Source organism: Phyllosticta capitalensis (genome assembly GCF_038381095.1).
Source record: "Phyllosticta capitalensis strain CBS 128856 chromosome Unknown BKA78scaffold_9, whole genome shotgun sequence".
Taxonomy (NCBI): domain Eukaryota; kingdom Fungi; phylum Ascomycota; class Dothideomycetes; order Botryosphaeriales; family Phyllostictaceae; genus Phyllosticta; species Phyllosticta capitalensis.
In genome coordinates, this window is record NW_027117447.1 from 458,844 (window position 1) to 486,600 (window position 27,757).

General features: G+C 55.8%; 10 protein-coding genes across 10 annotated transcripts; 5 read left to right on the forward strand and 5 right to left on the reverse strand.

Moving 5' to 3' along the window:
• Positions 1–388: 388 nt before the first annotated feature.
• BKA78DRAFT_183985 (uncharacterized protein) lies at positions 389–4,342 on the reverse strand. Its single transcript, XM_066883461.1, has one exon. The coding sequence runs from the start codon at positions 4,183–4,185 to the stop codon at positions 568–570; it is 3,618 nt and encodes a 1,205-aa protein (XP_066741023.1). The 5' UTR covers positions 4,186–4,342; the 3' UTR covers positions 389–567.
• An 877-nt stretch (positions 4,343–5,219) lies between these two features.
• BKA78DRAFT_355313 (4-coumarate-CoA ligase) lies at positions 5,220–7,106 on the forward strand (the record flags this gene model as incomplete). Its single annotated transcript, XM_066891883.1, has 3 exons — positions 5,220–5,532; positions 5,704–6,745; positions 6,863–7,106. The coding sequence occupies 3 exons, from the start codon at positions 5,220–5,222 to the stop codon at positions 7,104–7,106; spliced, it is 1,599 nt and encodes a 532-aa protein (XP_066741024.1).
• A 175-nt stretch (positions 7,107–7,281) lies between these two features.
• On the reverse strand, positions 7,282–7,733 carry BKA78DRAFT_255266 (uncharacterized protein; the record flags this gene model as incomplete). Its single annotated transcript, XM_066884981.1, has 2 exons — positions 7,282–7,485; positions 7,536–7,733. 2 exons carry the CDS (start codon positions 7,731–7,733, stop codon positions 7,282–7,284), a joined length of 402 nt encoding a protein of 133 aa, XP_066741025.1.
• Positions 7,734–7,994: 261 nt separating this feature from the next.
• Positions 7,995–9,213, forward strand: BKA78DRAFT_255731 (uncharacterized protein; the record flags this gene model as incomplete). The annotated part of the gene is made up of 2 exons (XM_066885024.1): positions 7,995–8,624; positions 8,674–9,213. The coding sequence occupies 2 exons, from the start codon at positions 7,995–7,997 to the stop codon at positions 9,211–9,213; spliced, it is 1,170 nt and encodes a 389-aa protein (XP_066741026.1).
• Positions 9,214–10,877: 1,664 nt separating this feature from the next.
• Positions 10,878–12,504, forward strand: BKA78DRAFT_256101 (uncharacterized protein; the record flags this gene model as incomplete). The annotated part of the gene is made up of 3 exons (XM_066885052.1): positions 10,878–11,030; positions 11,157–11,856; positions 11,936–12,504. The coding sequence occupies 3 exons, from the start codon at positions 10,878–10,880 to the stop codon at positions 12,502–12,504; spliced, it is 1,422 nt and encodes a 473-aa protein (XP_066741027.1).
• Positions 12,505–13,814: 1,310 nt separating this feature from the next.
• Positions 13,815–15,047, reverse strand: BKA78DRAFT_184022 (uncharacterized protein). Its single transcript, XM_066883462.1, has one exon. It carries the CDS (start codon positions 14,795–14,797, stop codon positions 14,021–14,023), a length of 777 nt encoding a protein of 258 aa, XP_066741028.1. The 5' UTR covers positions 14,798–15,047; the 3' UTR covers positions 13,815–14,020.
• On the reverse strand, positions 15,048–16,911 carry BKA78DRAFT_184023 (uncharacterized protein). The gene has a single exon (XM_066883463.1). The coding sequence runs from the start codon at positions 16,809–16,811 to the stop codon at positions 15,297–15,299; it is 1,515 nt and encodes a 504-aa protein (XP_066741029.1). The 5' UTR covers positions 16,812–16,911; the 3' UTR covers positions 15,048–15,296.
• Positions 16,912–17,940: 1,029 nt separating this feature from the next.
• Positions 17,941–20,543, reverse strand: BKA78DRAFT_321528 (uncharacterized protein; the record flags this gene model as incomplete). The annotated part of the gene is made up of 1 exon (XM_066889036.1): positions 17,941–20,543. The coding sequence occupies one exon, from the start codon at positions 20,538–20,540 to the stop codon at positions 18,384–18,386; it is 2,157 nt and encodes a 718-aa protein (XP_066741030.1). The 3' UTR covers positions 17,941–18,383.
• A 3,489-nt stretch (positions 20,544–24,032) lies between these two features.
• BKA78DRAFT_255838 (alpha/beta hydrolase fold-domain-containing protein) lies at positions 24,033–25,277 on the forward strand (the record flags this gene model as incomplete). Its single annotated transcript, XM_066885033.1, has 3 exons — positions 24,033–24,362; positions 24,423–24,755; positions 24,822–25,277. The coding sequence occupies 3 exons, from the start codon at positions 24,033–24,035 to the stop codon at positions 25,275–25,277; spliced, it is 1,119 nt and encodes a 372-aa protein (XP_066741031.1).
• An 896-nt stretch (positions 25,278–26,173) lies between these two features.
• Positions 26,174–27,676, forward strand: BKA78DRAFT_255316 (putative monooxygenase; the record flags this gene model as incomplete). Its single annotated transcript, XM_066884986.1, has 1 exon — positions 26,174–27,676. One exon carries the CDS (start codon positions 26,174–26,176, stop codon positions 27,674–27,676), a length of 1,503 nt encoding a protein of 500 aa, XP_066741032.1.
• Positions 27,677–27,757: the final 81 nt, after the last annotated feature.

Here is a 27,757-nt window from a genome sequence, read left to right on the forward strand (position 1 = left end):
TCTTGCTTCGTGTATACAGCTGTCTGTACAGTTACAATATCGAACAAAACGCATGCTTTGCTTGCCCCTTTTTGTCTGGCGTATATACATCGACCATACTGTACTCCTCCCGTTTGTATGTTCAAATCTGCTCGTGGCTGTTTTTGTCGTCCTCCGAGGCGTTCTATACAATATGTAATGTTGTTGGTTGCTGTCATGCCCAATTCCATGCCAATGCCAATGCCATACGTGCGTTGGTGTGTGCGTGTCTAACGAGAGACGAGAAAGGAAAGAAAAGGGGAAAATGAAATAAAGAGTTGAACGCCATCCATGTCCGATGATACAACAAGACGAGAGTTGGAAAGAGGGTAAAGGAGGAAAAGATACCCAACGCTACATACGTACTCTACATGTACTTCGTAAAGAGATGTGAAGCAAAACAGGGGAAAGGGTGAGGCGGAAAAGAGACGGAAAGATGATGGGATATGCATGCTCGTGCTTTTGATTCGTTGCGTTTCCAATACGGTGGTGGTGGACCGTGGTGCGCGTCCATGTGTGTGTGTTGCCGATGACAATACCACTCTCACCTCACCTCAACATGTACCCATAGTCCGGCAAGCCGCCGACGAACCGCCTGACGACAGCATCGCCCACGTCGCCCTCCTCGGCCTCGCCGCGCCACTCGTCGCCGCCCCAGCCCACGTCGAGGGCGGGCATGACGGCCGGCGACGCGTCAAACTCCTCGTACTCCTCGAGCTTGCGGGGCTGCACGCCGAACGCGCTCCGGTTCTGCTTCTCGCGCTCGGCCTCCTCGAGCTCGAGCGTGTCGGTCGAAGGCGACAGGATCTGGTCAAAGGTCGTCGCGTTGCCGTTGGGCGAGGCGCGCGTTCTGGAGGGCTGGAGGATCGCGTCGAAGGTGACGGGTTTGGGCGGATGGGGGGTCGATGCTGTGCGCGCGTGGGTGTGCGCTGCGCCCTTGGACGAGGCGGTATTGTTGTTGGCGGCGGCGGTGGATGGCTTTTCGAAGATAGAAAAGTCGGCGGTGGATGGCTTTTCGAAGATAGAAAAGTCGGCGCTGGCCCAGGGGTCCTCCATTGAAGTGGCCGTCGTGGCGGATTGAGGGTAGATGCGGGGTTGGGTGGGAGAGGGCTTAGGGATCGAGAACTCAACAGAGTCCGTAGGCGGGGAGGATGATTTGAATGGGTTCAGCGGGCCTTGAGGAAGGGTTAAGGGAGGTGGTGCAATGGTGGAGGAGGTAGTGGTTGTAGCAGTCTTGGAATACCACGAACCCCTGTTTCCCGCGGGCGAAGAGACGGCAGTGGCCCGCATCGATTCGGGAACCAGCGGACTGACAGGCTGAGAGCGACGAGTCTGTGGCGTTGGAGGAATGCTCAGGGGAGGTATATTTCGAGTGGGCTGCCAAGGGTTGGACGATGGCTCGGGAATCGCAAGAGAGGGCGACACGACAGCTGCCGATTCCATGTCACCCCAGTCGTCTTCCTCATTGTCTCCTACAGTCGTGTCGAGAGCTGGCATTGCGGCATTCGGCTTCGTCTCTGTGATAGTTGGCGGTGCGGAAGTGGCCGAGTCGAGGGGAAGGCTCGAGTTGGGCTCTTGCTTCTTTGTGAAGTCTTTCCATGGGTCTTCCTCGGCGCCCTTCAAACCTGGTGATGAGACTGGGGAATTGACCCAGTCATCGTATTCTGGCTCTGCTGGTTCATCGACGTTGATAGAGAGGTCTGGTTTCTGCTTTGCAGGCGCATCGCTCTGCTCTGTCTTGGACAAATCCTCTACAGAAGCCCAAGGCGTATGTTCAGTCCACGGATTGGGTCCCTCGTTCTTCTCCGTCTTGTCCGTAGAAGGAATCTGGGTCCACGGATTTTCAGCCTCAGGCTCCGGCTCTGGCACAATTTCATCCTTTGACCAGTCTTGAGCCACCGTCGCATCCCAGGGATTGTCCATTGCTGTCCTTGTGGGCTCAGTCTGAACTCGTGCAACTGTTGGGATTATGGTACTCGATGCCGACCTCTTGTGCGCAGTTACCTTGTCCTTTTTCGACTTGGGCAAGAATCCAAGGGATATTCTCCTAAAATGGCCTGGCCGCTGGGGCTTGGGTGTTACAGGTGGCTCAGGCGGTGGTGGACTGGGCGACAAGAGAATCGAAGCGTTGCCCTGAGCCAACGAGCTCAGACGTTTGCCTTTCTTCTTCATCTGGGCAAAATCAGGAATTGGTGCAGGTTCTGCGACAGGAGTTGCTTCAGGCCGAGGCGATGGCGGAGAAGATGCCCATGGGTTTTCAGGAGCATCTTGTTTGGGCGTGACGGCTTTTGGCGGCGGAGCGGAAGAGGTCCGCTGAGGCAATTTCCAGCCAAAGGGAGACTTGCGCGTGGCCGGTTTGGGCTCTTCCTTCTTTTCCACAGTGACGGTGGGCATGGTAGAAGATTTGGGCAGGCCCCAGTTGAGAGAACTGTCCGCTTCAGGGGCCGGCTTCTCAGCAGTCTCTTTGCTTTCAAAACTAGGCTTTGAGATTGAGGCCGGAGGTGAAGACTTGAGGGCGTTCCATCCTGACATGGAGCCTCCCATCAGAGAAGAATCATCGTCCATTTCCTTTTCGAAGCTGGCCTTGTGAGGAGGGGCTGACGCAGCGGACTCAGTAGAGCCCCAGTTGAGGGAACCAAGAAGATCTCCATGGCGTTCTAGCGACTCCCGTTTCTCTTGCTGCTCAAAACTTGTTTTAGAGGGCGGGGCAGACAGGCTTGTTTGAGACGAGTTCCAACCAAAGGCTGCACCAGAAATAGGACTTGAAGCGAATGGCTTGGTGAGCGGAGGAACCTGGAGGGATTGCGGACGCTGTTTGACTTCTGCATCAAATATTGTCTGTTTTGGAGTAGAAGCCGATGCGTTTCTCTTGTGCGACAATTCTGTCGAAGCCGGCGAAACCGGATAGTCCCAGCCGAACACAGCACCGGGCTTTCCACCTAGCAATGTGCGGCCGTTGATGCGGTCCTCGGTAGTCCATCTGGCAACGATCTTGGTCACCTCCGCTCTTGTAGCCGATTCTTGCCAGCCAACGCGGACATAGTTGTTGACGTCGTTGCCATTTTCAAACTTCCGTAGTGTCTCGCTGCGAGTAACGCGGTACCAGGATTTTCGCGCTGATGTCGAAGCCACTGGGCTATGGGGAATCTCCTTTCCCTTGTCAACCTTCACTTGAATGGGGAATAATTTGTCAATCAGTGAAAGATCGGGCACCAAAGAAACTTTTCGAGCAAGATCCGCCACGGATTGCCGCGAGGCTGCGGCGGGGGGTGGAGCCACCGCCTGGTCGGTGGGCGAAGCATCAGTGGAATTGGGTTTTGGGTCCTCGGGAGCTTGTTCAAACTCGTCTTCAAAATCCCCAAAGTCTCCAAAATCATCCTCCTCAGCTTCATTCTCGACCACCTCGGCATTTGCTGTTTCCTGGGCCTCTGAAACCTCTGTGTCCTCTTGATGATGACCAGTTTCGGGTATCTCCTCGGCTTTGGCCGCGCCATGCACTCTATTATCGTCCTCGAAAGACGTCCGGGATTCTGAAGATTCTTCGTCATGGCTATCGTCCGAGGGCGAGGCAGAGCGGCGGGTCGATGCTCTGCTCTCCAAATCCTGAGACTGCCTCGCCTGTGCGTCTTCGCCAGGGACAGCCTCACTAGCGGCTGTACCCGCAGAGCCGGGTCTCACCGTCGACTCCGAGTCTGACGGGTCGACACCAAGCGGGCTAGGTTTTGCAGGCGACGGAGTAGCGGTGCCAGATTCTTCCTCGCCCTCGGGTGGCGGTGTGAAGTCGGTCGAGGGCGTTTCCGCAGGTAGTGCGTCCGTGGTTTCTTCAGCTGCATTCTTCGGCTGGTCCCAAACAGACGGTTGCAAGGCCCCTGAATCTTCAACGTCCGCAATGACGGAATCTTCAGGAGTTTTGTCGGGCTTCTCTTCCTGACCGCCAACCTTCTCGGCCGCTACCAGGTCGACGGTGACGGGCTCGTCTCTCGACGCATTTGCCCAGGCGTCAGCCTCCTTTGTCGTGTCCCAGACCGACTCGCTCTCGAAGAAGCCGCCGAGTACGGGCGTAGAAGTACTGTTCGAGTCCTTGTTCGTCGCAGCTACACTGTTGAGCGGCTCATTGTGTTTCGGGTTGTTGATGGCGTCGGCCCATGGGTCTCCCCAGTCGTCCATGATGGGATTGTCGCGGGCCTAGTGCTCCTCGGGCAAGATGTATTCATGTCAATTGGGCGGCAGATGGCATGGCGGATGAAGGTTCGGCGCAGAGACTGGGCGAGAAAAGAGAGAGACGGACAGGCGATTCAACATGGCGGTGAACTCAGGGTGGATGGGTCCCAGTGGAGTTCGAGCGCCAGCACCTCAACGCCGTGGCCGGGGAAGTGGTTGCACGCGGGCCCGTGCGCTTACCGCGCTTGACCGGGCTCGGGCGTTGGGCCTGAGGCAAACAGGACGTCACTGGTCTCGTCTTTCTCCCTTCACTCAACAACATCCATGTCCATGTTCTCCTATATGGCCGGGCCTGGTCAATATCTCAGCTTCATGGCCAAGCCAAAATTCCTTGGTGTGCAAATCTTCGCGTGGCGGGCACGCCATTTGAGGAATCCACCCGGCTGGCCAATGCTGCGTTTTTCCCCGCATATCTTTACCCCAGCTGAGCTTCGGACAGACCAAGCTGTTAGACGGCGCGCTCAACTCTGTTATTACTCTGTGTTGCTCATGATTTTATACATTCGTGGCCCATTGCCCTTTTCGCATCTTTCGTCTATCATGGCAAACAGACAGCGCTCTTTAACAAGGTTCACATCCAAGAAGCTTGATATAACTGTAAAAGGGAAAACCAAAGACCCATGCCAATGGTTTGGCCCCTATCCTGCAGATACTAAAGGATTTAATCCGACGACAACCGTTGAATTCCTTCTCTTTGGGATGGTCATCAGGCCGAATGATTGGCTGAGTACATCTAGCAGCAAGCATGCCGTTGCTCCACTTCCCTGCTTTTCGAAAACGCATAGCAGCGGTCCCTATTCTCAGCGTAGACAGCGGCCGCCAGTCCCGCCTGCGGCCTGCTCGGATAGACCCATGAATGGTCCCTGATAGCCCCCACTGCACAGCGATTTGTTATGAAAAGATGGCATGTACCCTACTTCTTGAACCGTAGATTTGACATTTCCAAGTGGACCTGAGGCAACGGTCTGAACCATTTCGAGATGCCAGTCAAATCTCAATTCACAATTGACATTCCCTCGTGCAATGTCCTTTCTTACATCTTTCCCCCAGACGAAACGCCGTCAAATCAGCCACTATGGATTGATGCCGACGACACTTCCAAGTCGCTTTCGCCGGCACAGCTGCTGCAATGGGTCAAGAGGATTGGACTAGGCCTCGACCGACTAGGAGTCCAGAGAGGGGACGTTGTCTTGACCTTTTCGCCAAACCACATTTTCATGTCTGCTGTCTGGTGTGGAGTTGTTGGATCTGGCCGAGTCTTCAGCGGATGCAACCCGGGATATGGAGTTGCAGGTAAGCGTTCTCTTTTCAACTGTATTGCCAATACCGTCGATGTTGCAGGAAAATGTTTTGGCCCCCACTGCAGCCAGCCCTTGGAGACTCCTGAAAATCTCTGAAGGGTGATTTCCCGTCCGCCTGACTGCAACCGCTCGTACTCAGCTTGCTAAAAATTGCTCTTTGCAGAGCTCGTGTACCAAATCCAGAACACAGAGGCAAAGGTGATTTTGGTTGAACCGACACTGTTGGAAACCCTCCTACAAGCAGCAGAAAAGATCGGTTTCCCGTCGAGTCGGATATTACTCTTTTCCGACGTCTCCTGTCCCAAGAGGAAAGGAATTGCCGATTGGCAAAGTATCCTGCCTTCAGAAGATGAAGCAAAGTTCTGGAATTGGCCGAATCTCGATGGCGATGCCGCCAGAACCACTTTGGCCTCGCTCAACTATTCTTCTGGGACTACCGGACTTCCCAAGGGCGTGATGATAAGCCACTACAACCTCATTGCAAAGGTGGCCCAATCCATCTTCATGCGCGATCTCGAGCAGCCCTATTCGCCTTCTGATCGCCCTCCGGAACGTTGGTTGGGCTTTCTGCCCATGTACCATGCGTATGGGCAGGTGTGGTACATATCCGTCGCCGCAAAGGTAATGGCACGCTGCTTTTTCATGCGCAGCTTCTCGTACGGGAAATTCCTGGAGCACATGCAGAATCATCGCATCACGCACCTTCAGGCTGCACCACCAATTCTTGTCTTGCTGGCCAAGCGCCCCGAGACATCACAGTACGACCTCAGCAGCATGAAGCACGTTTTCTGCGGCGCTGCCCCTCTTTCCGCCGAACTCCAAAACGAAGTTGCAGATCGCTTCAGGGTCAAGGTCATCCAGACTTATGGCATGACAGAGCTCACGTGCTCGACTACACATGTTCCAGGTGGCCGTGTTGATCGAACTGGAAGTGTTGGCATCATTGACCCAAACACAGAAATTAAGCTGGTCGACGACGGCGGCGCTGAAGTTGGACCAGGAGAACGTGGAGAGATGCTTGCTCGTGGTCCCCACGTCTGTCTTGGGTATTGGCGGAATGAAAAGGCAACAAAAGATCTATTCGATCATGAAGGATTTTTGAGGTCCGGAGATGTGGCGATTCACGACCGCAACGGCAATTTTTGGATCGTAGACCGGAAAAAGGAATTGATCAAGGTCAAGGGCTTCCAGGTAGCGCCAGCAGAGTTGGAAGCTGTCTTGTTGGAAAACGAAGCGGTCGCAGATGCTGCCGTTGTCGGGATGCAGATGTTTGTTTTTCTCCTATCCTATGTCTTGACTTCATTTTGCTGATTGATTTTCAGGGACCACGACGAATTTCCCCGGGCGTACGTCGCGTTGAAAGATGGTTTCCGAGGACGGGTTTCCGAGGATAGCATCGCAAAATGGGTTGCTGGTCGGGTTGCGAAGCATAAGCAGCTCCTGGGTGGAGTCAAGTTTGTCGCCGAGGTTCCCAAGTTGCTGTCGGGCAAGATTCAGAGAAAGACCATTCGAGAATGGGCTGCTAGAGACGCAAAAAGTTTGCAGAATGCGCGGCCAAAGTTGTAGAAAGCTTGTACAAGGCCGATAGTTTGGTTTGCGTCCTTTGATAGATGTTCTTGGATCGTCTCGTTTGCGTCTGGGAGAATCCGGATCAGATTGAGTTTACGAAACCATATGGATTTGCGTAGAAAATGTGTAGAAAAAGCGATTTCAGGAATGAGACACGGTGGGAACGTCTTGATCAATCCTCTTTCACGTAGCCCATGCCTCGTTTCCACCATTGCAGCACTCCGCGCTTACTCATAACGTCGCTGAAGCCTTTTACAGTCTCCACTTCAAAGAGGCCAACCGGAACATCGCGGTAAGCTGCTTTTGGTTTGTCCTCCTGTTCTTGCTGTAATGGACCTGGACGGGTAACCAAATGGAAGTCCTTATAGCGAAGTCTCTGAGGTCTGATCAGCACAACCCGAAGCATTCGTAGTGACAAGAAAATACCTGCACAGAAGCAACCCAATTATTCACACCATCCTCAAGGCCCTCGCAATACATGATTCCAGGACAGCCACCGCTTCGGAGCAGTGCGTATACTTCATACTTGCCCGCAGCTTTTTTCAAATTGGCCACTTTTTTGCGCGACGTGATGTGATGTGTGCGAATCAAGGCATTGAACATGGGAGCAGTGATGCGTGACATCCAGAAAGATTGAGAATGAGAAACAGTTGTCGGTGGTCGATGAACTTCCCCAGATTTTGCCCTGATGACGACAGGCCTTGACTAGTGCTACATGCACGGACCGCACTTTCTGACTCGTGCCGCTTGAGCTTCTTCCACCTTCAAGCTGTTTCTACCAACACTCTTTGCCGCTTCACCTCCAGCATCTTCAAAACGTTTCACCGTAGTGCTTATAGGTAGGTACGTCTTTACGATCCTGACCGCAACGTTCCTCCCGCAATCATGGATCTCGCAGCTGCTGGAGCCAAGGCTCTTGAGAGCAAACAGTACGATGTGGCCATCGAAAAGTACACCCAGGCCCTCACACAGAAACCCGACGCCGTTCCCTACTACATCGGTCGCTCCACGGCATACCAACGCAAGTCGCCTCCTGAGCTCGAAGCTGCCCTCAAAGATGCCGAAATCGCTGTCAAACTTGCCCACAAGCGTGCCAAACGCGAGCTAATTGCTGAATCACAACTGCGCCGCGCCATCACGCTCTTCTTTCTTGGAAAGTACAAGGACGCGCAACGGGTGCTGGAATTCTCCAAGTCTCAGGACAAAACGGTGGCGGTCTGGTCGACCAAGATTGCTAGCAAGCTCAAGCAACTACCGGACGAGACAACGGAATCCAACGTAGCAGAGGTGCCAGATGTAGAAATCACGATCAGCACGACTCCTGAGTCCAAGGATGATACAAAAACGGGTGACTCTCAGCCATCGGCGCCTAAAAATCAGCCGTCCGAGCCGCAGAAACCGAAAATGGAGCAGATTAGACACGACTGGTACGAGGATTCGGAGTACGTCTATGTGACGATGCTGGCCAAAGGAATCCCCAAGGACGAAGCTGTTGTTGAAATTGAGCCACGCTCGGTATTGGCTGACTTGAATCAATTGACGAGCTACTGCTGACCAAACATAGCTTTCCATCTCCATACCTACGCAAAGCCACTCCACGTACCAGACGACTTTCGAGCCGTTGCGCGGCCCCATCGACCCTCAAAAGTCTTCTTTCAACGTCACACCTTACAAGTTGGAAATCAAGCTCAAGAAAGAGAAGCCGTTCAAGTGGTCGAAGCTGGAAGCACCTGAGGGCGAGGCACAGCCAGCGACGGCTTCCACTACCGAGTATGCGGCTCCAAATTCCTCTACCAAAAATGCCCCAGGTCCATCTTACCCCACATCGTCGCGCAAAGGACCCAAGAACTGGGACAGGCTTGCCGAAGACCTCACCAGTAACACTGATGATGGAGACGGGCTGGACGACGAGGGCGGTGATCCAGCGGCTGCCTTCTTTAAGAAGCTGTACAAGGACGCGGATCCTGACACCCGTCGGGCCATGATGAAGAGCTACCAGGAGAGCAATGGCACGGCGTTGAGCACCAACTGGAAGGAAGTTGGCAAAGCTCCTGTCGAGACGAGTCCTCCTGACGGAATGGTTGCAAAAAAGTGGGAGCAGTAGTCTTGCTTCCTTGATGACGACAGTGCCGCCGCGTTGAGCAGCAACTCGAACGGTATCAAGGCTGCTTATGACAATGGCATCGCGGACAACTGAAAACAAGATGGCGAAGCGTCTGTCCAGACGAGTGCTCTTAATGGAATGGTTGAAAACGAATGGGAGCAGTAGCCTTGCTATTCCACCGACAAATAGCTTTCAGGCCTCGCGTTGGGTCAACCGCGCTTGCCACGAGGCTTTACAGTTCTTTGCATCGCTCTGGCGTTTGATTCTGGGGTGGAGTGGGATAGGGTAGGCAGGCATTGTCGAAGTTTTTCAAAGCAGGGCGCTACGGAGGAGTCACCTAAAGTGCTTTTTTGGTGGCTGAAGAAGGATTTTCTCTTTCAAAGATGAGGCAGTGGCAATCAGTTGCTCTCTCCATTCTGTCCAAGTCCGTGTCCAGCTACATTCATGACCACAGGCTGACAGCTTGAAGCCATGGCTTCTCAAGACCCTCATTCCTGTTACGTTGCTTATGGGCTGTAGTGAGCAGCATGACTACAAGGCCAGCTTCTAGAAGGGCTACACCGCTCGGAGTCGGGCGTTGCGCTGACCAAACTCCGGTGGAGCAACGCCTAGACCGACCAATCAGCAACGCAGCAATCCCTGTGACATCAGCTTGCTACTCCACATTCCTCTTCCCCTCGGTCTCGCACTCAAGATCGGTCGACCGAATGCTTGCCTCAGCCATGACGCTAGAAAGACCAAAGCCAAGACGCGGGGAAAGTCGATATTTGACTAGCCACGAGGCACGAGGCCTTTGTCCCTCGAAACATGACAGCGCTGCTGACCTGAACAGGAAGGACTGGAGATAGCTTGGAGCTATCGAGTGGACTATACCAGCGTTGGTTACTCTTGACCGATGCTATTAAGAGAAGAGGCACGTTTCGAAACCAAAACGTTCTGGTGACGGCAATCCACCAGCAAGACGTCACCTCAGTCCACACGCCGTTCCGCCCCTGTCGATGCACGCTCCCCACAAAGAAAAGCGCACCACCAACAACCACCAGATTTCTCAGCATCCACCAAAATAGCACTCATTTCGTGCTTGGCGCACCTGCTTAAGGCTGCTCCACCGCCGATCCCCATGCAACAACTGGACCGTCCCTGCATGCTTACTCCCCAAGGCGTAGTAGTGCCTTGTCGTCGTCGTCGTCGTAGCTGCAGCCTACCACGGTCTCCGTCTGCCCGTGCCTCCGTGTCCGTCGCACCGACTCACTACTCGCTCGCGTTCTCGGGCTTTGTCAGTCTCCGTGTGTTCCTCGTCCTGAATCCTGTCCGAAAAGTTAGAGTAAGGTTCGAAGGGCCGGACCGCTCTGCTCGACCCACTCACCGGGACCGTGGATCAGCAACCGGGGACCAGGCAGGTGTGAGCTGAGCTTAGCATTCTGCCAGCAGCAGTTGATTGCCCGGCGCTAGGCGGCTAAACACCGATGCTGTTGCCAAAATTGTTGATAAATAGGGAGTGCTCGTCATTCAGGATCTTTCGACCAGATCAGCTCACTTCACCGTCTTCGACTTGGTTCATGAGATTCAGCTTGCCTCTATCTGGACTACCCAAATCGACAGCACTGACCTCACGCCGACACATCGCAACAGAGTCAAAATTTGAGGAAAGAGCTTGGAGAAGAATGGCTGACGCGTCCAAGATTCTTCTCACGGGGGACGAGAAGCCCGTCTATCAATTCGCACCGTTGAAGAAGGAATTGGCCGAGCTGACGACGCAGCTGCTACGCGCCAATCATGAGAGTTGGCATGTGTACTTTAATGACAGGGGATTTCATGTGAGTGAGGCCAAAAATGATGACTTCCTCCTCGTCAATTTTTGGAAAAAAAAAGAAAGAAAGAAAAGAAAAATCATTTGACGGAAGAGACGAGGCCAAAGAAAGAGTCTAACTCGAAGGAACCAGAACCACATCCCCCACCAGCTCCTCACGCTCTACTCCCTCTCGGCTGCGCCCTCCTTTCTCACCGCCGCCTATGAGGCCAACGTGACGTACCAGCGGCCCGCCAAACCTACGCACTCGCCACTCCTCAAGACTCTCCAAGCGCACTCATCCTCCTCGTCTTCCACACCACCCTCCTCCCTCCTTCAACACCTCGGTGACGAAGCCTACTACCCGGACTTCGTCGCCTACTACTCAGCCCAGGTGGCCGCGCACGGCTGGCCCGCCGTCGTGCGCGACGCCCTCTTTCGCGGCACGCCCGAGGCCGAAGACCTACTCGCGCGCCTGTTCGGCGGCGTCGTGCACCCGCTGCTGCACCTGGGGTTCGGGGTCGAGTTTGCGCAGGAGGGCGTCGTCGTCGAGGGGCTGGCGCAGGCGGCCGTGCACGAGAACTGGATTGCGCGCATCTTCAGGGAGTGCGAGGAGGCGAGCGGCAACAAGACGATCAGGAAGGGGGAGAGGAAGGGGTTTTTGGAGTTGGTGAGAGCCGTGGGTGCGGATGAGGAGGTCAAGAGCGCGGCGAGGGGCGTGGGCCAGTTTAGCGATGGCAGGGAGGTGTGGGGGATGGTGGGCGAGAGGCTGGCGAGTGTGGCCGGGGAGTTTGTCGTGTATCCGGAGGAGGCAGATGTGGAGGCGAGGACGAAGGAGGTTGTCAATGGCGCTGGTAAGTCAAGGCATCCCCCTTTTTTCCCATCGTCTGTCCAGCCAGCACACCCATCTTTACTAACTCGTACTGTGCACAGTTCTTCTCGCCACAACCGCCTTGCAAGTCCAGCACATACCGAAGCTCGACTTCTTCTACATGCACCTCATCACCTCGACCATCTCCCTCGTCTCCCTGCTGCACTCGCCCTCGCTCGCCCTCCCCACCGCCACGCGCGCCAAACTCCTCACTTACTATGCGTACACGGCCCTGTTCGTCTACGCCACGCGCGGCGCGCAGCCCCTCTCGCCGCAGCGCCTCTACACGTACGCGCCCAAGCACGCGGAGCACGGCGTCAAGGAGCTGGTGCGGCGCGCGGTCGAGCTGCAGCCGACGGACGACGGCCACGTCGTCAAGACGGTCCGCGGCGTGCTGGCTGCCTGGCAGCTGTGCGGCGGCGGCGGGCAAGGCGAGGATGGCGTGCAAGAGACGGAGACGTTTGAGCAAGGCATCGCCGACGACGCGACCTGGCTGCGGGCGTTGCACCTGGTCGTCGACGCCGTCGAGGCGCCAGGTCCCAAGTGGGTGCGCGCGGCGGGCTTTGTCGAGCTGTGGAAGGAGGTGCCGCTTGTGGAGGATGAGGGCAAGAGCGGGGTCAGGGGCAATTAAGCGGTGATTGTGAGGAGAGAGAGGGGAGAGTCGGGCACGCATGTTTACAACCTCTGCGAAATCAGGGGAAGGCGTTGATGTAGGCTGTGCAGTGTCTGCCTCTTTTCGAGCAGCCACATACATGTAGTTTGTACTGCAGCAGTTTTAGCGATGAAATCTCTTCTCCGCCTCTAAACTCCCCACGCAACCTCTGTCCTCTGCGCCTCGCTTCGCCTCGCCTGCCCTCCCGGCCACATCAACAACAACACGAGACACACGATTCAGGTAGCTAATGTCTACTCCTGCCTATTCAAGACGAATGCTAGAAGAGCCTCAGAGCAGCGTGTGTGCTATATGTCTGATGAATGGAGCTTACCAACTTCATCTCCCTTGAAATGACCAGGGAGGAGCCAGAGCTTAGAGGAGCAGAGAGCAGCGACTTGACGAGGGGCGTCGTTGATGATGTATGTGTACGTCTGGACTTTCTCGGCCCCTTTGACCTTTGGCTCCCGTCTGGTTCTACCTTACATTGATGGAGAGAAAAAGCCAGCTAGCTTCATGCCGATGGATGTATTGTACTAGGTAGGTACGTATGTACACGACGAGCACAGAGAGCAAGCACCTACATTACCCCCCTGCCCCACGTTTTTCCAACAAAACAACAAACACTAGGTCAATGGGCCGCTCGCTGGGGCATCAAAGCCAGAATATAACAACAGCACAAGACGCTTTTTTAACGCATGTCCTCATTGGCTTGGGCCACGGTGTATTGTATCTGTTGTACTGGCTGCCACCACAATCAACTTTCCCATTCCCATTTTCTTTTTGAAACTATTAAAATTTCAAAAATTTCCCCCATTTTTGCTGCTCTCTTTGAATCTCCATCTCCCAATTTCTCCATTCCAAATCACTTTACACAGCTCCATATAAACAGTGAAAGACAATTTCTGCTCCCAGCGAACAAACCCACACACGCAGAGAGAGAGAGAGAGAGAGAGAGAGAGAGAGAGAGAGAGAGTCAGAGTCAGAGAAAAACACGTCTTCCGGCCATCCTTTCGCATTTCTTTCGTCTCCCCGTTTTCCATTTGCCGTTTTCCAATTCCGTTTCACTGATGGCCTTATGATTTCGTCATTGTTGGTTCCCTTCCCACCAGCAGTTCCAGCCCACCCATACGTCCTTGCCTGAGGCATTTAGGAAGCAAAGGGTTGTTGATTGATCGACGGATTGACTGACCGACTGACTGACCGAAAAGAAGGAGGAGGAAGGAAAAAAAAAAAAAAATAATAATTTCATGATTGCCTATGTAGCATTGGTACACAATGGGACTGGCTGGGTGGGCTAGACGCGGTGGTTACCATCGACATGTAAAAGCATGGACAAGCGTAGACGACGGGACAAGAAGCAGGAGAGGGAGCACGTCGAATCGAATTGGGAGCGCCGGCTACCAGAAGGTGAAGAGAGACACAGACGGGAGACAGACATGGGCTCGCTCCTCCTCTATGCCACCAACCAATTGCGCCATCCCGTTCGCTCCCATCATGCCGCTCCGCTCCGCTCTGCGCCGCCACAAACTACAACAAGGAAAGGAAGCGGGCGTCTGTCCGTGGGTGGGTATATGTAGCCATAAAAAGAAAACGATTGATAGCTAGCTAGCGAGCACGCAAGCAAGCAAGCCAGCCAGCCAACCAGCCGCGCCGCCACATGCACTCGCTCACTCTCGCCCTCCCTCCCTCGCTCCCGCAACGGCTGGCAAAGCCACACGCACCTCCTCAGCGCGGCGTTGCCGAACGCATTGCACTGCAGACGCCACAGCGATCGACGACGAGAAGGAGCAGGCAGGCCGACCCACCTGCCGCTTGCTGACTGTAGTCTACTTGGATAGGAAGGACAGGCGCTACCGCCGCCGCCGTCGCCCCGTTTGGATTGTGCATGTGGCCGATATCGGTGACACAGTGATACACATCTCCACCGGCAGGCGCTGGCACCGCTGCCGTGCGGCCAATGGGGCGGCGAGGCACCGTCCAAGGCACGCCACGCACGCCCTCGTTCGCCGTTCATTTCTTCTGCTGTCCACGTGCTGCGCCCAACTCCCAAAGGTGCACACTGGTAGGTGGCTGGAGGCAACGTGTGGTCCGGTCGAAATAGGTGGTGTTGAATAGAGTATGGATGACGAGGAGCCAAGCCGGCGGAGGCAGATGGAGGCACCGCGACGACGATGATGAAGGATGGATGGACAACGGATGGACGGACGCTGGAACCAATGACTGGGTAATGCATAGGCCTTTCGGCTCTCTTCTTCCTCTGCTCTCGCATGCGGCTCTCCCCTTTCCTCCCTCTCCCGAAGCTTCGGACGGACCCGGACCGGACCGGGGCCTGGACGAAACTCCCGACCAGGCGAACATGTAGTCATCAAAAGTGACATGATCATCACGTCCGTCTCGAGCGTCACGCCTCAATGGCCGGCGCCAGGGTTCCCAGCGGGCTCGCGGGGACAGACGAGCTTCCGGCAGAGCGAGACGTGGGGCCACCGTCGTTCATGAGGAACGTCAGGCTGCTGCGGTGATGGTCGTGGTGGGAGGCTTGGTTGGAGGAGAGCTGGAAGCCGGGCGTCTCGAAGGACGGGGTAGCCGGTGCCGACGCGATGGATAGACTCTGAATCCTGGATGATGGCTTACGGCCGACCATGGCCGGGCGCTGGCTGGGTGGACGGAGGACCACATCGGCGACCTTGTCCGCGTCTCTTGTGGAGTGGTTTCCGGAGGAATTGTTGCCGTTGAGCTTGGAAGCTTGCGACTCTGATTTTTCTTCACCATTAGCCAGAGGCCGCTTCGCCAGGAACAAGTGCCGCGGTCTGCTCACCGAGAGGGGTTGCGTTGGCCTCGCCGCCGCTGCTGATGGAGATGCTGGTCCGCGACTGGTCCGAGGACGCGTCGACGCTGTGCCGGGTATCAGCCTTTTTGAGGACGTTGAGTACAGACGCCATGTCCAGTTCGTAGGCCGACATGTTGCGCTTCTCCTTGGCCTCCTGCTGCAGTTGCTGCAGGCGAATGGCGTCGTTCCTGGTGGGCGGCAAAGTAATGAGCTCTCTCATCCAGGCCGGGTGCTCTTGGTCAACGGGGAGGTTTGCGTCACGAAAAAACCGCTTGTAGGCTTCGGCACAATCAATCGACTCTTGCTGCTCGGCGGTAAGGCGTTGACGCTTGACGGGCGCTTGGCCTTCTTCGTCTCTGCGCATGCTAGCAAAGAGCGACGACTTGTTCGTGATGAAGGGGCGCTCACGTGCCAGGGTCTCGCAGAAGCGCTTCTGAAGGGGGTCTTTCATGCAGGCATCACAGGTTCCGGGCTTGCAGGGAGGCTCCATGACACCGGGAGGAGGGGGCTTCTTGCCAAAATTGGTAAAATCAATCTCCATCTCATCATCCGGGGCTTGCACGTCGGGGATCTCAATGTCCTTGGGCTGGTTCCTGGATGAGCGAGACGAGCCGGAAAAGTCGACCAGGGAGTCGACACAGGGGCAGTCGCCATTGTCGGCACATTTGCCGCAGCCATCCTTGGGGGCGGTGCGTCCAGAACGGATGAGGGGTGGCAGGGTGATGGCGCCGGTGGACTGATGAGGCGGTGGTGCAGACGACGTCTCCCCACGGGTCTCGGCCGACGCCGATTCTTCATGCTCGGGCCGCCAGGCCGGTGGCGTGAGCTGGTTGTGCGGAGGCAGGCGGCGGAAGTAGTCGAGGTCGCGTTCGAGCTTTGCCAGCTTCTCTTGCACAAAGTCGAGCTGCTGGCGCATGCCCTCTTTGTCGGCCGTCAGCGTATCGACCTGGCCCTGGAGGGCTTCGGACCGAGAGCGTTCGGCGGTCAAGGCCGTGTTGAGACCAGCTATCTCGCGCTGGTGTGCCTCTGTCTGTGTCCGTCGCTCATCGAGCACCCGCTGCAGCTCGCGGTTAACCTCGTCCATCTTTTGCGTCTTTCGCTGGCGAAACGCTCGCTGGGCTTCGCGGTTCTGCTGCTTCCGCTTGGACGGCGGATCGTCCGTGGCAGGCTTGCGACCGGGCTTGGGACGAGGAGGGATGACATAGCTGTTGCCACAGGGTCCGGAGTTCATGGTGGGCGTGATGTAGGGCGAGTTGGCGGCGGGACCTGGAGCGAGGGCAATGGGAGTTGAGACGGTCGATGGCCCATTGAAGGCGGGAGGATGGCCGGTGATGGGCGAGGGCGCAGATTCAGAAATGGGCGAAGGGACGGCAAAGGGCGAATGTGCAGCGCTGGCATCGCCGCTCGACGCTGGGGAGAGAGCGGGCGCGATGTCGAGCTTCTTGGAGGCCATCATTGGCGGGAGGGTAGGGTGGTTGTGTGCTGGGGGGAGGCGAATTTCTCATCTTATCAGATTGAGCGAAAGGCCGAGCACGGCCGAAGCCGGACGCTAATTTCTCATCCGACTCCGCTCGGGATGGCCAAGGGGTGGGGGAGCAGCCATGACCCAGCAACCACCGACCACAAACACCATGGAATCAATGCCGTCTTATCAGATCAAACCGCCCAGCCAGCCCAGCATTGACTAACGACCGTGTCAAAACACACCACAAACACTTTCAAAGAAAAGTCGTCTCCTGCCGGCATTCCCTTTGCAGACAAGGCCGCCCCACAAGCGCACGCGCGGATCGAGGATCCTGTCCTGGGGTCCATGTCCATGTCCATGTCCAAGCCCCGTCGTCCCTCAGCTCGCCGTCGCGATGCTTGGCAGCCGGCCTCGTGTTTGGACAAAGGATGTAAATATCCCCTCAGACCCATTGGCTCTCACCCGTGGTCGTCGGTACATCTGCTGCTTGTCCCCGTTAATTATGCGTCAGCTGTCCATCAGTCTTGCTCTCATCTCTTGCATCTTTGTGCTGCCATGATGGCCTGTCCATGACGCGAAGACAAGACGCCTACGCCTGCGCTTGCCGCTGCCGCCGCCGCTCTAAAGCCCGAGCAGCCTCTCGGCTATACGTACCATACCTACCGCGCCGCGTCGTCTGACGGATTCCTAATCCCTTTTGACGACTTTGACATGACCGTAGGCCACAAAGTTGTTGTTGTTGTTGTTGTTGTTGTTGTTGTGTTTGTGAAGCGTTGATGGTTTTTGAACATCTGGACACGGATGGGACCACTATTTGATGACGTGGCTCCCATCGCTACTCGCTGCTCAAGTGCCTCCGTGCGTCATTTGCTGCTAGGCGGTGAACCCGAAAGTGCTCCTTCATGGGGTGCTGGCCGCCAAACTACACGGAAATTTTTGTGCATCAAGCAATTGGACCACACGGTGAAAAACTCTTCTAATAGGTCTGCCATGAAGACTGCGCATCACAGCGGGCTGCCGAAGAAATGGCCAACGATCCCAAGACGGTCTGAAGTGCTCGAATGCTCCCTTAGTTGTGACCTCAAGTGTCCAACTTTCAAAGTTAAGACATGCATCCAGGGAGTGATTAAACACCTTGTCTCCCCAAAGACTTGGAACTCTGAGCCCATGAAAGAATAGCTACAGGGAGCACACAAGCGTCCCTCACCGCCTCACATGGAGTAGCCATTTCTTTTGCAACGCACCGTGGCATTGTTCTAGTTACCTGCTGATCGCTGCCGCTTGTAAATGTTTTCTTATGCAGTCCATCCCACCGCTTTCGAACCGCCTAACTAGGTATCAATTCAGCGTTTTTTAACTGAAAGAAGCGACTTGCTAAAACGCCCTTTGCCAGGCACGTATGCCGACCGCCAACTCCCAACCCATGTTCGGCGCCAAACTCGTCGCTACGAGTAGCGCCCCTAATATCCATGCCATTGAATGCTTCATGAAATTGTAAAGAGCATTGGAAAAAGGAAAAGAGAAAGAAGACTATGGACGCGATTCCGGTGTCAAAGAAGAGCCTCACTCGAGCAAAGCCCCCAGGATCAAGCTCTGGACGACAAACTCGTCGCCCACGACCTTGACCGTCTGCCCGCCTCCCATGTCGACGACTCTCACGCCCATGCCGGCGTCTGCTTTGACTTCCTCCCCAGCGGCGACGTCGCTCTCGCGCTTGCGCTTCTTGCCGCGCGACGAGGCACCAGGCGGAGCGTCTCCGCCCTCAAACACCTTGACGGCGCCTTCGACGTCTCCTCCGTCGACATAGACCCAGTCCCACCCGTGTCCTTCTTCGTCTTGAGCACCGACACCGTCAACCAGTGCCTTGCGTGCCTCAACCACGCTGGTGCACCCCTTGACCCGCCGGGCCCCCATGACGCGTGTTAGGAACTCGTACGCCGTTCCCCTGCTGCGCTGCTTGACGACAAGCACAACGTTCATGCCTTCGAGCAGCTTCTTCCGCCGCTCAAGCACCGAGACAAGACGACCTGCATCGCTGCCAGCTTCGTACAGCGGCTCGATGACACGGCTGCGGACTGCACCGCCCAGCGCCACCGACTCACCAGCTGGAAGCAAATACAGGGACCAAGGCACAAGTGCCTTGCGAGAAAGCGAGGCGGTCAACCAATGGTGCGAGAGGCATGGGAGGAACAGGGCGAGTGCTTGTATGTATTTCGTGCGTCGCGAATGGCGGTCGGAAATGAGCGCTACAAAGGAGAGGGAGTTGGCGTAGGTAGTAAGCGTAAGAGGTTGGCTCTCGTTTGGTGCAGCAGTAAAGGGAGTAGCAGAGCTGGTGGACTTTCTGCGTGATGTTGACTTTGGCGTAGATTTGTCCCTTGGAGTCTCGATTCCGCTTTCCTTTGTGCTTCCGGTGCCATTGAACAGCACCTCGAAGCCCGACTCCAAGACTTGTCCACCATTGATTGTAATCTGTTTAATCACTTGCGTCTTTTCCCGTTCATCGCCATGCCAGGTGAGCGCAAACGCCATGCCTGCAAAAAGTCCAGTTGTATTCGAGACGCTTGGTGTTGCAATCGGCCGTTGCACTGAAGTTCCCGGAGTAGGCAGGACTTGACGTCGAGACAACGTTGTCGGTGTGCCAGGCGCTGAAAGGTTCGTTGACGGAGTCTGGGGCCGGATGCTCAAGTCAGGGCGAAGGCTGCCTGTAGGTTTATATTCGCGATCCTTGAAATGTGGCCACATGGTGTTGGTGAGGTAGACACTGGCGACGGGAACGTCGACCGTCTCTGGGTTGGTTGTTTGAGGCATGCTGTCGCGTCGCTTGACTTCTAGGACAACCGTCTTCGCTCCATACACGTCCGTGGCTGGGTGAATGTGTTTTGCGGCAGCATTGGAAACTTCTTTGGCCGACAGTCGATCCTTGAAGCCTCGCACGATGTAATTCTTTGTCCTCATATTGGGCAAGTCGACTTTGACAAGGTCGCCAATGCGCAATTCGCAGCGGCGTACTTCCCAATCTTCCAGCGTATCCTCGGTACCATCGTCAAAGCGAATTTTGCAATGGATCCGATTGGCCATGAACGCTGACAGACAGGTCGCTGGATAGTACGCAATGGCATAGCCTTTGAAGCGTGCTAGGACCCTCTCCGGAGCGACGATCTCTGGAGCTTGCTCTGCAGAGTTGGTGTCAACTTCGATTCCTGCATCAACTGTGTTCGTAGAGTCGACATGGTTATTGGTTACTGGAGACGCCTGTTCCTCGCGTGTCGTTCGCGCATTGCTCTTCTTTCGGCCGCGTGAGGTCGGCGTCTTTTTAGTAGTCTTTGCAGGTGCTCTTTTAGTTGAGACTTGAGGTGTTTCCGCAACTTCGGCAACACGGCGGGCCTTGATCGATCGTGCTTGAGGAGGCTTTGTTGGAGTTTCCTTTGCTTGTTTGCTTGGCGAAGAAAGAAAAATACCGGCCTTCGGAATGGCAGGTTTGGCAAAGACAGTCTCTTCCCCTTGGTTGGTTTCCGTTCTCGGATCGACCACCATGGGAGATTTCAGAAGAGGCGATTTTGGCGTTGGTGATCTCTCCGGAATACGGTTGGCTTTCTTTGGGGATTCACGCAGCGCCCTATGACTGTAAGTCTTGAGTCGTTTTGCGGGTCGGAAAGGAGACGACCCAGCGCCAGACATGATCTCGGCAAACTCCTTGTCATCGTCGTCGAGTATGTCCATCGAAATCTCAATGTCTTCCACCTCTTCATGGCGCTGCGAGGGCTCTGCGGCAATTTCCGTGAGCAGGCGGACAGGACGAGTCGCCTGCGGCGTAGGTTGGGCAATAGGTTTTGCAGGACTTGGCTGTGATTTCTGTGGTGACTCCATGCCTGAGTTGTGAGTTCTAGCGGTGCTGAAGAGAGGTGTGCCATTCGAGTCTGTCGTGTCGTTGCGATCGGCAGTTTCTGGCTTGTCAGGAAGGCGGACAGATGTGGCGGGCAGCTCTTGCGCGATTTGGGATGACAGATCGGAGCAATCTCTCCCGTCCGGATCCGTATCTGGAATTGTCGAACGCAGTCTCTCGTTGTTTTCCACTTTTTGTCCGTGCGCTTCTTCTTCTCGCTCGTTCTCAATGTGGTTGTCCTCCATATGATCATCCTCTTGGAGATGATCTTGGTTCTCTGTAACCATGGCATCGAGGCCATCTGGCTTTACAGCGACCTGATTCTCCTCCTCGACCCCAGCATCGCTCTCGCCCGAGTCGTCTGATTGATCATGATCCTCGTCTGGTTGTTGGAAGTCGTCGTCACCCTCTTCAGGCCTTGGCGAAGACTCAATGTAGTCCAAGCCGCCGTCAAAATCGTAACCGTAGTCAGGCTTGTCAAAGTCATCATTGGCGGCTCCATCTTCGTCATTCTCTTCGCCTCCGCTGATTTCTTCGTCACTATGCTCTGTAGCCATCAAAGGAGGGCTGCTAGGCAGTGCCGAATTGTCGACGACACCTTGTTCAACGGCTTGGCTCGAAAAGGGCGGGGGCCGCGGGACTGAAGATGTATCGAGCGCTCGCTGTGCACGAGCTTCTATCTCGGCAATTTTCCCAGCAGAAAGCACTGAGAATTGCGACTGAGCGATTCGGGTGTCGAGAGAGGATTGGTCTAATACTGGCGGTGGCGGTCGATTGCTGTCTTGCTGGCTCGGACAGTGCGGTTGAGAATCGGCGACGGCGACCTCGTCTCCGCCTGCCAAGTAGACGTCGTGATCGAGCACTTTTGATCTATCTTGACTGGCTCGCACAGTCGGGCTGCCTTTGACGCCATCCTGTGATGCTCTAACCCCGTGGGAAGAAGTCTTGGGAACCTCGACCCGAGAACGCAAAAACGACCGTTCGACTGTCGGTGGTTCAGTGACCAGTTCGTCCTCGGAATCATCGGACAGTCCAGTGTCATCTGAAATTTCCACGATATCTTGCTTTGCTCTTGCATTGGTGGGTGTAAAGAGGGCCGTATCGCTCTTGGTGGCAACAAAAGGCCCACGCCGACGAGCTCGCAAGCCACCAGACGCATCTACCGCTGCGTCACATTTGGCCGTCAGCTCGTGGATCTGTTTTTCAAGCCCTCTTTGCTCGGCCTTGCGCTGCTCACGCGCCAGCTCATCCTCGTATTCGTCATCACTTTGTTTGTTTAATCGTTCCAGCCTCTGCTCTAGCTCCATCTTTCGATGTCGGTACCGTGTCTCTCGGGGTTCCCTCATTGGCATTGATCCATCCCGAGGCTCGGATGCCGCACGAGAAGCTTGGCTGCGAACCATCTTTGATGGCGAAGATAGAGGAGCAGCATCGGATTCGAGCCGCATGTTGATATTGGGAGAAGGACGAACAGGATCGGATCTGGCTGAATCGATCTGAGGCGATGTGAATTGCTGGCTATTGGAGAAAACCTGGGACATTGACAAAGTTGGAACCCCTGTTCCATTGTTGAAGAGCCCTGGTGCCACAGTTGCAGAACCGGGCGTCTTGGCCGCCGACGTTGCGGTTTGAACGTTGTTGTCGCGCTGCTTCCCAGGTAGTGCCGGTGTCTGCGGCGGGAGAAGACGTTTTGGATGAGATGTTGTTTGGGTGCGGAATGGGCTGTCGCTGAACAATCCTTCGCTATACGAAGCCTGAGTCGTCTGTCGCGTCTCGTCGTCTCCATTGCCATCGACCAAGTCTGAAAATAGATCGACATGGCCAGCGTCACCCTCGCGATATGTCTCGGGCGGGTAGCTCTCCCCATTGTCCCACGAGTCCTGTGTCCGCGCGTATCTCTTTGTGTGCTCCTTGTATATCTGCGAGTCCATCGGCTGGGTATCTCCTCCATCGAAAGCAGCGAAGGTCTGATTCATTTTACGAAAATTATGCGATGCGTTGGGCGTGCGTGTAACAGGAAAGCTGCGCGTCGGCGTGAGACGGGGTATAGGATGGATGTTCAGGCAGGAGGAACGACGGCCGAATCGGTCATGGCGTGGAGGAATTGACGATGGCAAATCGGACGGCGAAGGAGATTCAAAAGAAGGCTTTTCAGGTGACAGCGCGTTGTCGGGCGGCCACTGTTTGGAAATCTGTCCAGGTAAGTTAGTCGTCAACTTTAACCTGTACCTTGCCGATACGCAGATCAACGCGTCCGCAGTCGGTGCGCGGACCCGGTGACCGGGGTGAGGATCAATATCGTCGCGTCGTGTGAATGGGCAACCAACCTCCAATTTGATTTCCTCTATTCGCTGAGTATCGAGCGAATCTTGCTCTGAGTACGACGCCATGTTGGAGGGTGTAGAGGTCGAGGTGGTTGAAAGGTGAGCGTTGAAAGGTCCAAGACGCGAGGCTTGTCACGAAAGCACGTGTGCCACTTAAGTGGTCTTAGTCAGCAGAAAAGTCATTGCCGGTGCTTCACGCTCATGCAAGTCTCCACTCCCCATTGCTGACGGGTGCCACAAGCGATTCAGAGGCTGGTCATGTTGCAGTCACTTGCAGCTGGGCGTAAAAGATACTGTTGGAATAATGTTGCAAGCAAAAGTCTACAAAATTTCGGCACCCTGGCGACCGGAGGATTCCATCGCAAAGGATCTGCAATGACGTCGAGTTCGGCGAGATTGAAGGGTTGAGAATTGACGACAAAGAACATTTCCAGTTGCAAGAATCAACTCCAAAGACGCGCTCGGGGAATTGATAGAGTGCCTTGGTGGACGGTCGGCTACACGCACTTCTCTCGGCGCTCTGCACCCTGCATCTCACATTGATCCTTGTCAATGACCACTCAACGTCGTCTCCGTGCCTCCGCCTCCCCAGTGCCGCAAGCCCGCGTCTGGAGGCGCGCCACTGACGACGGCCATGATCGACGCTGGATGATGATCTGAATTGCAGAGTGGAGTGGGCCGCCCCAATTGTTGGACCCTACCATAAATCAATCACCCCCTCCGCTTGGCCGTCCTTGGTTCTCACCACCAAACTACCGCCACCATGCTCACAGCCAACTACGCGCCCTGCCTTGTTCTGCCGCTCGAAAACTGAACGTCCTCCACCGGACAGACGGCTCCGACTGCTCCACTCGACAAAACAAGACAGGCGCTGTCTTGGACGCGACTTCAGCTCTGTCTCCAACTCGACATCGCCGTCTGAGCAAGACCAACGACGCATGCTAAACACCACCCTCTGCCAACAACTCCGCAGCCTCCGCCGCTGCCCGCGAGTTGAGCGCAACCATGAACGGACACTCCGAGGATCGCGAACAACCAACGTCTGCTTCCTCAGCCTCGTCGACCGGCTCCATCAGCTTGACCCACCGCCATGAACGCTCCCTGCGCACTCACTTTGTGCATTCCATCATAAGACCCTTTCGTTACTTCATCCTCAAACCGGGCGACCCATGGCCGGCCGGCTCGCCGAAGCTCACCCCGTACAAGTCGGCGTCAAAGACTTGTAGCATCAACGAGCGCCAGGTCGCCAGCATCTACGTTTACGACCTTGAACCGCGCAAATCAAGGACAACCACGAGCAAGGCGACAACAAACGCTGCTGCGGCGCATACAAGCGTGACCAAGGAGATTGCGCATGAGGGCGCCCAAGCGGAGACGTTGAAGAAGAATGAAGAGAGCGGCATCAAACGGCGCATATACTACATTGCGGGAGGAAGCTGGAAAAAACCTCCTTCCATCGAGCACTGGCAAATTGCGGCCAAGATGGCTTCGGCAGTCCCGAACACGGCCGTCAGTGTCATCAGCGTACCATTGGCCCCGAAAGAGACGGCGCCGACGGCGTTTCCAAAGCTTCTCGCTATGTACGAAGTTGTAATGAATGAGTCTAGGGAGAGAGGCGAGAGGGTAATATGGGCCGGCGATAGCAGCGGCGCCAACATCGTGCTGGGCCTGGTCGGAGAGGCGCTGAGGGTAGGCCGACCCGGTCCCAACAACACCATGCGCGAAAAGGTCAACTCGCCGGACCGTCAAGCGGAGTACGTCGAGGAAGAGAAGCGACCCGTTCAAAATCGGGAGCTGACAAGGCCGCTACCCGCTCCCGATGCGCTCTTCTTAATCTGCCCCAGCGTCGACGCAAAGCGAGAGAATCCGGACATTGCAAAGATTCAGAAACTGGACCCAGTCCTCAAGGCAGATGTCTCGAAGAAGTTTGCGATAGCATGGTCTGGGGAATGGTCGGTGGACGACGAGCGCATCTCGCCTGCGCTCGACGGCAGAGAGGACATCGCCGACCACGTGGTACAACTTATAAAGGAGCGAGGAGTCGTTGTACACGGAGTGACTGCTGGATACGACATTTTAAGTCCGGATGGTATCAAGCTGAGAGAAAGACTAGAGAAGGAGGGGGTTCCGGGCAAATGGCTGCATTGGGACAAGCAGATGCATTGCTTTCCGCTGGCGTGGATCTATGGATTGCCAGAAAGTAAAGAGGGACTTTTCTGGATTTTGGATGTGCTGGGCGAAGAGGGATAGAGGCCTTACTTGGAAAAGTTGGAACGAGAGACAAGTTGTCGGATGGCGGTTCGTCGCGAACCCGAAAGGATGTCGGTGAGGAGTTGGACTTGGCTTGGGGTTGATGCGCGTTGTGAGTGGTAGACCAGGGACAGAGGCGCGGTTCCCAACATGGCAGGTTTGCTATGTACGCGATGGTCAAGATGTGGCGCATGACGAAGGACATCATCAGGATACCCGTTTTTTCTCTTTTGGCGCGACCTATGAGGTCATTCTCTCCTTGGTTCTTCTCCTCGACCACCATCGTCTGGACTTCCTGCAGCGTTCAACGTCTGAGAATTTGGGATACGATAGCCATGTGGTAGGCACAAGGCGTAAAATAAGAGTCGACGACAAGGATTACTGCTCAGCCCTATAGAAGCTTGCTCGCTTCGACGGTTCGATACGATGCGCCACGCTCTTCTTTTGGTAAATACACCAACGTGCGTACCGGACTCACAGAACCCAACCGAAGGCAGCAACAACAGACGACGTAGCTGGGCGCGCTCGCACGGCAGCTGGTTAGCACTTCGCAAGGCTTTCCCTTGCTGGCGTCGCGATGCGCTTGAACAAGACGGGCAAGTGCCTCGGCCGTGCAGTTCCCCAGACACCACAATCTACCTTGCCGCTCCCGCCTGTTTCGGCCGACAGACTGAATACACCAAGAACATGATGCGAGCCCTCCATTGAAGCTCCGAGGCTGCTGGGCTGCCGGCTGGAGAATAAAGATACTGCCCCGCCGGTGACACAAGCTTCACTGTGCTTGGACTGTGCTTCAAAAGGCAACCAACCTCTCTCCACCCTCCCTCTCCAAAACCACTCTCTTCCCGCGCCTCACTCTGTGAGCATTCCAGCAAGACCAAGAGAAGGAAAACAAAATGGAAAAAGACACGCGCTCCGATTACGACGTCATAATCGTTGGCGCTGGCATCTCTGGCATTAATGGTGCCTACCGCGTCCAAACCCAGCTGCCCGAGGGCACTTCGTACGCCATCCTCGAAGCTCGCGACGCCATTGGCGGCACGTGGGACCTTTTCAAGTACCCAGGTATCCGCTCTGACTCGGACTTGCACACCTTTGGCTTTCCCTGGCGGCCATGGAACGAGCAGAGAGCCATCGCCGACGGCAAGTCCATCGTCAACTACATTCGCGAGTCGGCCGCCATGTATGGCATTGACCAAAAGATCAAGTTTCGCCACAAGCTCCTGACGGCCGACTGGCGCTCTGAGAATCAAAGATGGCACCTCACTGTCGAGCACAATGGGGAGAAGAAGACGTTTACCTCGCGCTTCCTCTTCATGGGTACCGGATACTACGACTACCAGGAGCCGCTCGACGCCACCATCCCCGGCCTGCAAAACTTCAAGGGCACCATCGTGCACCCGCAATTCTGGCCTGAGGACCTCGACTACACGGGCAAGAAGATAGTCGTTGTCGGCTCCGGCGCAACAGCCATCACGCTACTGCCCTCTCTGGCCGACAAGGCATCACATGTGGTGATGTTGCAGCGCAGTCCATCCTATCTCCTCTCCCTACCTTCTGCCACGCCGCTCGACAAGCTCTTCAACTGGCTCCTCCCCCCCTCCATCGCCACCAAGCTACTCCGCTGGCGCTGGCTCTTTGCCGGCTGGCTCTTCTTCAACTTCTGTCGCGCCTTTCCCCGCGCCGCGCGCTCCGTCCTCCGCCTGCAAACCAAACGCCAACTCCCCAAAAGCGTCCCCCACGACCCGCACTTCGTCCCGCCATACAACCCCTGGGAGCAGCGCATGTGCGTGTGCCCCGACGGCGACTTCTACAAAGCCCTCGCCAGCGGCAAGACGAGCATCGCCACCGGACACATCAAGACGGTCACGGCCGACGGGATCCAACTGACTGACCCGGCGGCGCAAAAGCTCAACCCGCGCATCACGTCGGGGGTTGACATGATCGTGACGGCGACGGGGCTCAAGATCCTGCTGGCGGGCGGCACGCGCATCAGCGTCGACGGGCGGCCCGTCGACCCGGGCACCAAGTTCCTGTGGAAGGGGCTGATGCTGCAAGACGTGCCCAACGCGGCCTTTGTCATCGGCTACACCAACGCGTCCTGGACCCTCGGCGCCGACGCCACGGCCCAGCTCTTCACGCGCATCGTCAACTTCATGGCGTCCGAGGGCGTCGCCAGCTGCGTCCCCACTCTGCCCGACAGCGAAGCCAATTCCATGGAGAAGCGCCCGACCCTCAACCTCAACTCGACTTATGTCAAGAAGGCCATGGATGTCCTGCCCATGACTGGCGATCGCGGCCCCTGGGTGGCGAGGAGTAGCTACTATCGCGACTTTTGGAATGCAAAGTTTGGCGACATTACCGACGGGTTGGCGTTTAGGAGGGCGGCCGAGGCCTGAGGAAGTCGGCGTGCTTTTTTCAGTGACAGAGCAGAGGATTTTGAGGCCGCACTTGCGTGAAAGGGATGGTCGACGATGGGC